A 13,373-nucleotide genomic window follows, 5' to 3' on the forward strand; every position below is an offset into this window, starting at 1 on the left:
AAAGATCAGACAGCATGAGGTGCCCCCTAAGGGTTATGCTGAGAACTGGGCTGTCTGTGCTGGCTGCCACTAACCACACAGGCCCCTGAGCCCATGAAATGAGCATGGTCTGGACCAAGATGTACTGTAAGTGTAACAGGCACATCAAATTTCAAAGACTTAGGGGGAAAAAAAAAGACAAAGTATCACAATAACTTTTATATCAGTTATATGATAAAGGGGTAACATTTTGGATCTACTGTGTTAAGTAAGATATGTCATTAAAACGATTTCCACCTTTTGAAAATGTGGCCACTAGAAAATTTAAAATGACACATGTGGCTCACATCGTATTTCTCTTGGGTAGCACTCGTTGAGAGGGACCCAGGAAATGGTCGTTTCTTCTCTTGCCTTGCTGGCTCTGAACATTTCCTGTCCTGAAAGAAATCATGTATAAGGGTTCTAAAGTGCAATTTAACGTAAGATATGATCAGTCACAGAGCTCTTAACCCTCCGGAATTTTTCCCCATGGCCCAATGAGCGAATGAGGTTTCTATAGACCCTTAGCTGTGGGCAGATCTAAGTCTCGTGAGAGAGACTTTTAGACACGGTCGCCATATTCCTAATTAAACAAACCATGCTTTCTTGACTCAGTATTTTTGTCCCTTTGAGTTTCATTACACTTATTTTTTTTGTTTCCTGAAGAGGATGAGATTACAAGCAAAATGGCTCTCTCCTGTACTGTGGCAGAAAGTATAAATTGGTAAAGCCTTCTGGGACAGCGATCAGACAGTAGCTAGCAGAATTAAAAATATACATAGCCTTATATCCCAGCATCACTTCTGGGAAGCCATACCTCAGAAAGCTGGTGTTCAAGGAGATTTACAGCAATATTGTTTGTGGTAAAGGAACAGCCTAAGTGTCCCTCGATAGGGGAAGAGGAGAGTTATTAAATAAATATTGGAATGCCCACAAAATTGAATACTTACAAATGTTTACATGGATTGAGCTATGTGTACTACTGAGGAATGAGTACCATTATATATTGCTAAGTTAAAAAAATCGAGTTACAGACTGTTATATGTGGTGCGATTTTACGTATATATGCATAGATGTCTGTGAGTGCATTCCTGCACCTGAGGGAGGTGAGGACTGATACCCACTTGCTGGGAATGGTTTCCCCCAGACAAACTGGAAGATGGGGCAGGGAGGGGTTAGTCAGGGGACGACACGGGACGTATGCTTTTGTTCAGCACACTTCTGCATTTGTGAAGCTCTGGCAACGAAAATATACCCACGAATTCTGACGTAATTTTTATCACCACGAAGACCCGGACAAAACGCAAGCAGAAGATGTGCTGTGGGAACAATGGATTGCCTCTAGGTTTTATGGTGTTACTCTTCTGCTAATTTGCACAAGAGTATACTTGGCAGATATGAAATACTAATCCCGGCAGGCACCACCCACACGGGCTTCTCTCAAGAAGCAAAGGGTATGTTAAACTAATCTCCAAAAGCTCGTGCCAAGACACATTGGAGTCCAACTGACTCCAGAGGTACCTCGGGGATAGTGAAGTCCCCCCTGAAAAGTCACATGCAGCAGTCTGAGGATTTGAAAGGAAAGGCTCTATTTTAATTGTGCCTAATTATTTGGGACGCAGCAGCAAGCGCCCTGATTTCAAGATGCCAAACGTGCTTTGACTGTTTTGAAAAAGCTAACTTCAGGGCCAGAATGGTTCTCTAGTCAGTTTGGCCAAAAGTGATTCGTCTTGGTGGGAAGAAGAGTCTGTAGTCCGCTACTACAGATTCTTCAAAAACACCTGACTTGCTTTTCTTGTGTTGGGGAAGGTGCAAGAACAGACTTGAGAAACAACGAGAAGAAGCTGGCCCTGGACATGGCCACCAACGCGGCCTGTGCGTCTCTCCTGAAAAAGAAACAGGGAACAGGTATTTGCCTTCGATCCTTCTTTCTCCTCTGACGCCATCATGACTAAGATTTACCATCTTAGAATTGGGGAAACGTTTTCTTGGTAAACTCTTCACGTGGTTCTGAAGTCAGATTTTATATCCTGGGTCTCATTTGGAACGTGCAACATTGAAGAATGCCTTCATGCAAGCAAATCGAAGAGACTTTGGCCTTTTAGTATTTTTTGTGTGTTTCCTTTGTTCCTTGCAATCAGGTCGTAATCACTTGCTTTCCAGTAGAGCCCTTATCAGAGAACCATGGTTCCGGATATGGTTTTACAAGTGGTTGTCTCTAAATATTTATTTTTCAATTAAGCACTGAAGAGCTCCATGATTATATTTTATCTCTGTTTTAAACGAGAGTATCAGTAAACTACGATCAGAATTATTCTGGTCTTGATAACCAATTTGATGTTTGTTTACAGACCGTGGGGTGGTTTTTAAAGGTAAAGTTTAGGTATACATTCTTCGAGATAAAAATATCTATTGGCGTGGGAGATGGAGTTGGAAAAAAAAAAAGAAAGGTCCTTGTGGTTATTTTGAAAAGGTGTTAAAGAAAAGGTGTGAAACTCACTTGCATTGTTCATGATTACTATTCAGAGACTGGCTGTTTATTGGACTTCTCTGTACATAATGTACTGAATGCTTCCCCCTGAAAGAAATGCTGGGGGGCGGTGTGCCTTACCCCCCCTTCTCATTTTCCTCTCCTGTCTCTCCCTTTCATCCACCATCAGCCTCCCGGCCCCTGAGGAACCCCGAGGGAGAAAAAAGAAAAATACAAGATGTTTTGGCTGGAGGGGACATTCAATCTTTTTTCCCCCCCCCCCTCACTTCTCAAGCCTTCCTCTACTTTTATCTCGTGTTTGGCACTTTCATACCACTTTGGAGTATAAGCCAATGATCGATACATCTTGTCCACTGTTTTCTAGAATGGAACTAGTATAATGGAGAACTCGCTTTTCATGTCTTTAGTGAGCATTGGTACTCATCATTGGTACCAACCCTTTTTAGTATTGCTTTTTAGAGTCTAAAGTTTAGCCTGGTCCATGTTGGTGGAGAGTCACCAAAACAACTTCTGAGACATTTCTAGTGTAGAGTGAGTACATTTTTGTTTCTACTTTAATCTGAGGACGTTGTCACCCTCCGGGCTTGTGGAGTGAGGTACTGATTTGTTTTCCTATATGAATCACATTCCCATTCGTTTTGGAACCCTTGGAAAGCTTCTCTCTTCCTTAAGTCCCCTTTGTTTTAAGAGAAGAGGTGGTGTTACCTTGTCCCATATCCCTGTTCCCGCGGAAGCAACAAAATACAGTCAGACCTCTGGTTTCCTGCTTTAGTTAATCAAAAATAGCAAACAGTCCTCCTTTCTTCATGACTTGCCAAGGGAGCTTCCCAGAATGATCCTCCTTGCCCATCACCAAATTCCCGTCATAGCCCTCCTCACGAGTCTGCTGTTCCTTTTGTTCTTTACTCCAGATATGTCTTTGTTTCAGTTTCTTACTTCTTTTAACTTCAGTTCAGATGTAGTGTAAACCACTAAGCGGCTTGGGTTTCTTAATTATGTCAGCCGTGAATGCTCACTGGCAGAGCTGGTGTTTCTTTAAAGTAATTACTCATGCATAGATGGATCGAGGGTCTGCTAAGTGAGCGGGAAAGTATGTACCAGCTGCGTGGTGCTCCCCAGCTACATTTTGATTGAGAAGTGTATATGCAGCCATGTAGGAGAGATACTTTTACTTGGCACAGACCTCTTCCTTCCTGCTGCCTTGGTTGGGTCAGGAAGTAGGACTATGGCCCAACTTCCTTTTTCTGCCACTGACTTCCTGTTGTTCTATGGGTACCTTCAGAATGTCCTGAGCGAGGAGTAAGGTTTCTTAGGAGCTGAAGGTTACCAGAGCCCCATGTACACTATGAGCTTGATCACGATAGGCAAGGAGAATGCCACACTTGCTCAGACCCCAGAGAGCTGCACCCAGAAGCCTCCATCTGGGCACCCAGAGCTGGGAAGGCACATCTGCTCTTTTTCCCTCACCCTTCTGCAGTCTTTGTAGAACAGGGCTGGGAGGTAGGTCTCCTCTGCTCTGTTCACACTAAGTGTCTTTGGTCTACTTTCCTAAATGTGTAATGATTAGATAATGGACTCATCAATGAGGTAATCTTAGGGCTTGACACAGAGGCAAGAAATGAATTTTCATATTTCAGTTTTCACGTTACCTTTTTCTTTTCTTTTTTCTCGCTTCATTACCTCAATCGTCCAGTAAAAAGTCTGAATTTGTATTGTGATCTTAGTTGGAGTAAGAGTTGAATATTGGGCCATATAGCTAATTGCCAGCACGAACTCTACACTGGGAAAAGTATATTCTGATGTTGTTTTCCAGTTTTAAAAGCACATCTTGGAATTTTTTTTTTTAAGAGAGAGAGTGCACTAGCAGGGGAGAGGGGCAGAGGGAGAGAGAGCGAGAGAGACAGAAACTCTCAGGCAGCCTCCACACTCAGCATGAAGCTGACATGGGGCTCCATCCCACAACCCTGGGATCATGACCTGAGCCGAAATCAAGAGTCAAATGCTCAGTTGACTGGGCCACCCAGGCACCCCTTATCTTGGATTTTTTTTTTTTCCAACGTTTATTTATTTTTGGGACAGAGAGAGACAGAGCATGAACGGGGGAGGGGCAGAGAGAGGGAGACACAGAATCGGAAACAGGCTCCAGGCTCTGAGCCATCAGCCCAGAGCCTGACGTGGGGCTCGAACTCACGGACAGCGAGATCGTGACCTGGCTGAAGTCGGACGATTAACCGACTGCGCCACCCAGGCGCCCCATATCTTGGATTTTTTTAATGAGAAAAAACAAGTCACGTTTTGTAGTTACCATGAAGGGTAACTTTGGGACGTGTGTAGGGCCGAGGTTCAGCCCCACCTTGAGGAGTCAACACTTTAAATTCTTTTTCCAGTTTTTACAAATTGGGGTATAATTTATATTAAGTAAAGTATATAAATCCTAAGTTTACATCTTGATTTTTTTTAAACTGCGCTTACACCTATTTGCCACAACCCGGATTAAGGTAGAGAACATTTTCCATACCCTGAAAACCCCTCCACGTCCTCCTCTTCTCTCACCATAGCCTAGTTTTGCCTGTGCTTGAACTTGATATAAATGGAATCAAACAGTATGTACTTTCTTGTGTCTAACTTCTTTTCACTTAATGCTGTGCCTGTGAGATTTATCCAGGTTACTGTGTCTGTCTTTCCACCCTTTATGGTTTGTTTGACTGTCTGTCTTAAGTGCTAGTACTTGGTTTGGAATGTGCAAATTCAGGTCAGTGACATTGAGGAGAGATGGAAGTCAGCTAGGGGGAACGGGGAGGCATGGTTAGGAGTTACATTACCATGATGGTCACGGCCCAAGATGGGCTATGAAGAGACGGAGCTCCTCAGCACTTGGCCATGTGAGAAGATTCCAGAGAAACTGTGCCTGGGAGCAATCCATAAAAGGAAGGAAGGAGAAGGAATTTATTTTCCCGGCTCGTTCCTGTCTCTTGATTTCCATTCAGTAAGAGTTTGCAGCATGGCGAGCCTTCTTCTCTTGCCAACAGGAGAAACGAGGTTGAAATAAAGCGCCAAGGTAACCATTGGAGGCCCAAGACTACCTCAGTGGGCAACACGTAGGATTGTAGGAGCAAAGCAGAGTAGGAAAGAGCCTTGCTATGGTCTTTTTGTCTGTGGCTTAAGAAGACAAAAAGTTTACAGCCAGTCCTGAAGTTGTGTGTGTACGTGGGATAGAACAAAGTATATTCCTCCCAGGTCTCTAGAACTTCTCATAAGGAGGATGGAGATGAATGCAGACAAGCTGGAGATTTCTAGTAGTTTGGAAGCTGGTGTGAAATTATTCAAGGCTGCCTCTGTTCTGTTTATATCCACTTCTTTGAATCCGAATCTTTCCTTCTCGTATACGTTTCTACCTCCCTTGTACCAACTCTCCCTTGTCCCTTTCTTTTTTCTCTATAATTATTTTCCTAAATTTGTAAAGATAATGACTGAGCAAAGCTACATTATCACTAGCAGACCTAAAATTAATAATTCCTTCATATCTTCAAGTATCTTGTCACTGTCCAGATTCACCATTTTTTCCCATACATGTTTGTTTCTGCTTTGTCGACTTACTTATCTGTTTCTTTATTTACAGTTTAAGTCAGGGTCTAAATAAGGTCAGGTTCTGATTGGTAGATACATCTCCTAAATCATTGTTTCCTTTCTTTCTCCTCTCCCCCTCTTTGTTTAGCCTGGCTATTTATTTATTAAAGAAGCAGGGTCAGTTTTCCTGAATTTCTCAGTCTAGGCATTGCATAAATGCATTCTCAGGGTGTTTGACAGGTTCCTCTTTCCTCTGTAATCTTGTCACTTGGTGTTAGATCTAAAGGTTCCTCTGTATTTTTGTCATTTGGTGTTAGATCTAGAGGTTTGATTAGATTCTACATTTTATGTGTCTGTGAAAGGGTAGATGGAAGAATGCTTCGTGAAGAAAGCTGTGTTCTTTCATCAGAGGCACGTATTATCTGTCTGTCACTCCTCCTGTGATGTTAGCATTCATTGATGATCGTTGTCTAGATCCATTAGTTCACTAACAGTTGTGAAATGGCCATATTCTAGTTCTGTCACTCCTGTCTCAGTTATCAGCTGGAACATTCTATAAAAAAAAATTGCCCTTCATCCATGGTTTGATGACTCCAAGGAATAGTTTGTGTCGTAGGAGAAGAATAAAGGCTTGATTTTCGTCCTTTATTTAGGAGTTTTCAAAATAATGTGCTGGTTCCTTCTCATTCTCCAAAGAGGACTAGTGGCTTCTCTGTGATGTGCGTTGAAATATTTGCTGTGTTTCAATCCATTGTATTTAGTATCCCTATTGATAGCTCCTCTTTGGCTAGTGGAGGCCTCTTCGGGTTGGATCGTGAACCTTTGACGCTCTCTTTGACGGCATCCTTGTTTTACGGTATGACAAGAGGTACACTTTCTGCCCCAGACTTGGAATCAGTCATTTCTCCAATGAGCACGGGAAGATAGTGTTTAGAGACCATGATAACATACACTTGTTGAGCTCTGACGGTGGTTAGGCTCGCGTTTCAGTTTGCCCCCTGAAATTACACCCCGTGTAACCTGTTGCTTATAGGCATTTAAATAGACAACCGAATAGGTGACCATTTAAAGATGAGATGTCTTCGTTTTGACCCCTGCTCAAGCTTGATGTCACGTATGGTAGGGTTCGGCTCTTTCTGTTTCAAATTTCTGGGTTTTTTTTTTTATTTCATTCTTTTACCTCTGAGCATACTTTATTTATCCGTGCTTTTTTAAAATTATTTTTTTTTAATTTATCCGTGCTTTTAGAGATGAAACCGAAGCTTCTGTGTTTTCATTCTGCTTCTTTTCCTTTTTTTTCCCCCCTCATTAGTTACCTTTCTACCCAGTGATCTTGCCTTCAAGTAAGGCTGCAGGCTGTCGACGGACCGAAGCCACATGTGGCACTTGTCATTGGGAGAGGGGGTTGGACGAGTGGAGGGGCGTCCGGTGTGTTCCGTGCCGGTAACGGCACACGTGGCTGGTTGCATTTTGTGCAAGGTAGATTAATGGTACCTGCGGCCTACGGGCTTTACTTTTCTGCGTGTCCAAGGAACGAGCGGACAGCTGCGTTTGTCAGCCTCTGGGACAGCAGACACTGAACAGTCAGGCAGGAAAGCAAAAGTTGAAAAAGATCCTCAGGGGTGATACAGTCCCCGGGCCTGAGGAAAGATTACGATCCCTTGAGGTATCAGGAGCTTTGAAAGTGCAAACCAAATGTGAGCAATCTGTAATTTGCCCGTTTTGCCTTCCCGCCATTCCTTTTAGATGCTGTTCGAACATTAAGCAATGCCGAGGAGTATCTTGATGACGAAGACTCAGATTAATTCCCTTCTGGAGCTTTGAGATCTAAAACTTGTGTTCCTTTTGCCATTCCAAAACCCTCGTCTTTGCCAGAAGAGTGTTGGTAACCGGTTTTTGGTTTTTGGTTTTTTTTGGTTTGGGTTTTTTTGTTTTTGTTTTTGTTTTTGTTTTTTGAAGTCTATATGAACATGGAAGTCTTGCACTGTGTTTGAGTAGAACATGTAAATGGGTAGGTTCTCACCTTCAGTTTGCCAATAAGTGACTGGATATTTTGCTGTATAAAGTACATTTTTGTTCACCAGAGTAGAAGAAGAAGAGATTATTTCTATTTATCAAGCTAAAGGAATTTTAAGAATTTTTTTCTTTAAAAAAAAAGATCAGTTCTTTTTTGGTTTTTTTGTTTTGTTTTGTTTTGTTTTTTTAGTTAAAGTTCTTTACCTCAAGGATTAAAATATTTTGAGTGGGTTTTTCAAGGGGAAAAATGCTTGTTATAGTAATGAACCAAAAGACTTAACAGAAAATCGTCAGCTATTCTGACAAAAATAAACATTTGAAGAGACTGGATTCCTTTTGTCTGTTTTTTGCGGTATCACTCTTTGCCGGTAAATAAAGCTTTTTATATTTATATTTAGGTGAAGGCTGATTTTATCTTTTAAGTTGTATTTTATATTTATTAGCACAAAGGAATCACAATAGCCAAATTTCTTTTCAGCTCTGTATATTGGCTTTGATTAGAGTCCATAATCATTGAGAAGATATATTTATAATGAAATACATAATGTTAGTCATCGTTAGACTTTTAGTTTATCTCTGAGGTTACACTTAGTATGAAGAAATTCAGCAACTCATTACAGTCTGCTGAAGGTCTGAAAATGAAAAAAATTGATTTCCTTATCATACAAGACGCCATGGTTTTCTGTAATGGAGTAGCCAGGAGCCATGAAATTTTTTTTACTTTGATAGCATTTGTTTTCCCAGAGCATGGCTCGAGCTCATAAAAACTCAGCTTCTTTTGCTAAAACATCAATTTATATTGCAGGGAGCCCTCTGTACTACTGAAAGACACTTGATTTGAGATTCTAATTTTGTATCAAGGTGGCGACGACATTAAGAATGACATGGCCGTTGGCATTTGCCTAGGTTCCAGGCCCCGGGTCCAGAAGTGTATTTTGCAAGAAGACTTTGATGCTAATTTCAAAAAGCACATTGGTGAAGAGAAGGAAATGTTTGAAAAAGGAAGTGGGTTAGCTCAGGAAATGAATAACTGCTACTGTGAGAGTTTTCTATCTGTGACTGGTTTTTTTCTCTCTGTGGGTGCCTTGAGGAAGAGTATCCTGAGAAGCCTGTTTGAGGTCTTTCTAATACCCCAACCAAATTTCAATAGAAAGAAATCTGTATAAGTAGTGAAAGCACAAAATCTGAAAATTAATGAAAAAGGTATTTTATCCTCAAAATAAATGTTTACTAAATTTGAGTTAAGCAGTTGTATTTCTTCATAAGCATAAACTTGAAGATATGAAATCCTTGTTGAAATTACATCTGTTCCCCCAGAACCTTTAGGGGTTCATTCTTTAAAATGGGGCTTGTCCGGCGGCGGGGGGAGGGGGGGGGCACCTGGCTGGCTCAGTCGGTGGAGCGTGCAACTCTTGATCTCAGGGTTGTGAGTTCGAGCCCCATGTTGAGTGTAGAGATTGCTTACAAATAAAATCTTTGAAATGAAATGATTAAAATAAAATACAGGGTTCGTGCCTTAACAAAAAGTTTTTGGAAATCTCTCGTTTTTTGTTCTTGTATACTTTGGGCCTGGAGTAATTAGGATAGATGCCAGTTAAACACTTTTAATTTTTTAACATGGGCAGAGGTAATACAGATTGCATGGATATAGATGATTTGGGGGGAACTGCTCTGTGCTTGATGTAGGCATACTATTTATGTATTGAAGGAAAAGAATAGTGAGTAGCTTCACTGTCATTGCTTTTAACATTATTGACCTTATAAAGATTTTAGAAAGTTGGCCAACCAGAGTTCTGTGGGGGTGCGGGTCGGACTTAGGTATATGCGATGAGTTTCTGGTGCAACAAAGAAGGACAATGCAGTTAGCTGTAGTTGAGACTTCATAAGAAAACACACTTTTCCTTCTTGTTTATTCAGCCTAGCCGATCTGAGCTTTTTCAGAGACGGTTTAATGCCGAACTCAGCAACAAAACTCAGTTCTAAGAACTTGTCACCACTCTGATGCTGTGCAGAGAAGAGCTTTGATTATGTTCTGGAAATGACTTTGGAGGTTTTGCTGTAACATGAGCTTTTTGACAGTCCCTGTGGCCTGGACTCCTCCCCAGCCTGTTGCACGCGTTAGATAGAGAATGTCTTCCAGCCCTTGGGTCCGTGAAGTGTATCAGCTTTAGGCCCAGTAGCCTCACGCAGAGAACGGTTTTTATCAATTTCCCATTTTAGTTTCCTTTCTGGGACTGGTCTGTGGCAAATTATCTGTTGTTGAGCTGCCATGCATTACATTTGTCAATTTCCGTATTTCTCTGGTGAGCCCTCCCCATTGTCTTATTTTTTTTTCAATAGAGTGTCCGTGTTGTCACCCAAAAGGGAATAAATGTTAAAAAAGCAGGAGTGATCTTATTTTTTCTTAATCTTAAAAACCCAATTGGAAACAATGCTGAAAATGAAATCTCAGGTAATTTTAGGTAGAAGAAAATAAAATTTGCCCATATGAGCTTTCTTCGTAAGTGTTCTTTATGGTGTGGAATTTCTGATTTACTGCTGTTTCTTCTTATCCTGAACCCTGTACTTCTCATTTTTGTGAATGATGATTTCTTTTCTGATAAGCTACATGGAGCCTAACATTTACATCAGCCTTTCCCTGTTGGCTTTGATTTTGTGCTCGTTCTCCTGAATTTTATGCTGTATATACGTCTGTAACAGTAATACATAGATAGCCATACATTGTCCAGCCAAACTTCAAAGTGCCTGATTACTGAAAGTTGGGGTTTTGGTGGGAGAAGTATTGCAAAAGATTCTATTCTCCCTATTTGAGCTGAAAACACAACTTTGGTGAAGTTTTCTGAAGTGAAGGAAAAAAATCGCAGGCCACAAATTCATGGTTGCTTTCTCCTCATTTCTTAATAACAAGCCTTTACATCTGCCCGTCCCTTAAAATGACATAAGATTAAATAAAACTACCATTTATTAAATGCCTACCCTGCCGGTTTCTGTGCCAGGCAGTTTCATAGACGTGATGTCATTTGATCTTTGCAGCAACCCCGGGTGGTGAACATTAATGCCCCTGTCTTTACAGAAAAGCTGAGGTTTGAAGAAGCTAAGTAACTAGCTCAAGGTCACACTGCTTGAAGGTGGAAGTGCAGGTCTGGCTGACTCCTGAGCTAATGCACCTGCAGCCTATTGCATCTGGCAGATGATGCCATTCATAGTTGGCCAGAAAAATAATGCAGAAACAGACCAGTCCCTTGATGTTACATCAAGCCCTGGATGTCACATCTAATGAATTCAGCATATCTGCTAATTTACCTAAATGTGTTATTTAAACCAGCCCTAAGTGCTTTTTTAAAAAAATGTTTATTTTTTAGGGGCGCCTGGGTGGCTCAGTCGGTTGAGTGTCCGACTTCAACTCAGGTCATGATTTCACATTCCGTGAGTTCAAGCCCCGCGTCAGGCTCTGTGCTAACAGCTCAGAGCCTGGAGCCTGCTTCAGATTCTGTGTCTCCCTCTCTCTCTGCCCCTCGCCTGCTCATGCTCTGTCTCTGTCTCAAAAATAAATAAAAACATTAAAAAATTTTTTTTAAAATACAAAAAATAAATTAAAAAATGTTTACTTTTGAGAGCGAGCAAGAGGAGGGGAGGGGCAGAGTGAGAGGGAGACACAGAATCCGAAGCAGGCTCCAGGCTCTGTCTGACCTGTCAGCACAGAGCCCGATGCAGGGCTCAAACTCAGGAACCATGAGATCATGACCTAAACCAAAGTCGGATGCTCAACCAACTGACCCACCCAGGCGTCCCAACTATCTTTATGATTTTTTGACTACTCATATAGTACCTTATACAATTGGAATCATACAGTACTTGTCTTTTTTATGATTGGCTTATTTGTAGAAATGTCTTTTTTTTTTTTCTAGTTTATTTTGAGAGAGAGAGAGAGCAGGGGAATGGCAGAGAGAGAGGGAGAGAACTGTCAGCACAGAGCCTGACATGGGGCTCCATCCTACGAACCGTGAGATCAGGACCTGAGCTGAAACCAAGAGTCAGACGCTCAACCGACTGAGCCACCCAGGCGCTCCCCACTTTTTTTTAATAAAAGATTTTCCCTTTGCTCCCCTCAGAAAATTTTTGGCAATACTTTTTAATTCCCAGTACCCTGAAGAAGTATTTAATGAACAAGTTTCCAAATTTTCCTATCTATGCACACACTATAAAGAAATGCCAAAGAAGGAAAGCCTCAATTAGCAGGTAATTACCTTGCTCTCAGCTTGCACTGCTCACTTCGATGTTTCCCCCAGTCGGCCCGAGAGCTCCTCGCATATTTCCTTGTAACCATAAAAGAAACGTGTGCCTGGGAAGGGTCAGAGGATGTTTTCTTACCCAAGTCTGGGAGCTCGCCGTGGACATGCGGGTCACCTCCCACTTTCCAGGCAGTTCTGCTCTTGCCTTGTGCCAGCGGCCATCTGCTTGGGGCTCCCGTGAGGCCCAGCCTTCTCCCTACACTTGTCCTATCGCCAACGGGGGGCTGGAGTGATGTCAGGTTCCTGGCGGTGGCTGAAAACGAAAACCGAAGAAATCCGAAGCATGAGTTCGAAAGCCCGAGAGGCAGTAGGAAGGAAAGTGGAAGAAGAGACAAGGAGGAAAGAGGGCGCACAGCAAAGGAGAAAGGATGACCTTTTCTAAGTTGCAGTTCTGATATGAAATCTCAAGAACGCTTCAAGAAGTGGCTAAGAGTACAGACTTCGAGGTGGACTCTCTGGATTCAAGTTCGGCTCTGCCGCTCCTTGCTGAGGGACCTTGGACAGGTTACCTAAAACATTCATGTTCATTAGCTGCAACTGGGTTAAGTGAAAGTACCTGTGTCTGAAGTTAGGATTAAACTAGGTGATCGTGTAACGACTGGAGGTAGTGCCTGGCAGAGTGATTGCTTAATAAATGTTGGCTACTCCCATAAATGTGAAGGAAGAAGTTTTCATTAAATAAATGTGTGTGTGTGTGAAGGATGGATCACACGTGTTTTTCAAAGACATGGCCATCGTGGGATTTCCTAAAATACTTTAACAATGAGTACAGGACAGTGATATTTCCTTCCTGTCGTTTATGTATGCTTTCATCTGGTAGAGCATTTTTCAATATGAATTTACTTACTGAGAGTTGTAATGAAGAGGTATATAACTCAAAAAGACCTGGATATTATTATTATTATTATTATTAATTCACAGGTCAAGTGGGAAGAATGTCTGCCACCATTTTGGTTTTACGTGTTTTGATGGGCTCGGGAGACCATGGC

At 41.8% G+C, this 13,373-nt stretch overlaps 1 protein-coding gene across 2 annotated transcripts in view; it reads left to right on the forward strand.

Moving 5' to 3' along the window:
- The window catches only part of OSTF1 (osteoclast stimulating factor 1), a 58,228-nt gene extending 49,806 nt beyond the window's left edge, over positions 1–8,422 (forward strand). For both annotated transcript variants that reach the window (XM_043567132.1, XM_043567133.1), the window contains 2 exons: positions 1,828–1,926; positions 7,823–8,422. In XM_043567132.1, coding sequence (XP_043423067.1) covers positions 1,828–1,926; positions 7,823–7,881 — 158 coding nt within the window. In that variant the 3' untranslated portion in view covers positions 7,882–8,422. The remainder of the gene's footprint in view (positions 1–1,827; positions 1,927–7,822) is intronic.
- The last annotated feature ends 4,951 nt before the right edge of the window (positions 8,423–13,373 follow it).

This window comes from Prionailurus bengalensis, chromosome D4 (genome assembly GCF_016509475.1).
Source record: "Prionailurus bengalensis isolate Pbe53 chromosome D4, Fcat_Pben_1.1_paternal_pri, whole genome shotgun sequence".
In the NCBI taxonomy this organism is placed as follows: domain Eukaryota; kingdom Metazoa; phylum Chordata; class Mammalia; order Carnivora; family Felidae; genus Prionailurus; species Prionailurus bengalensis.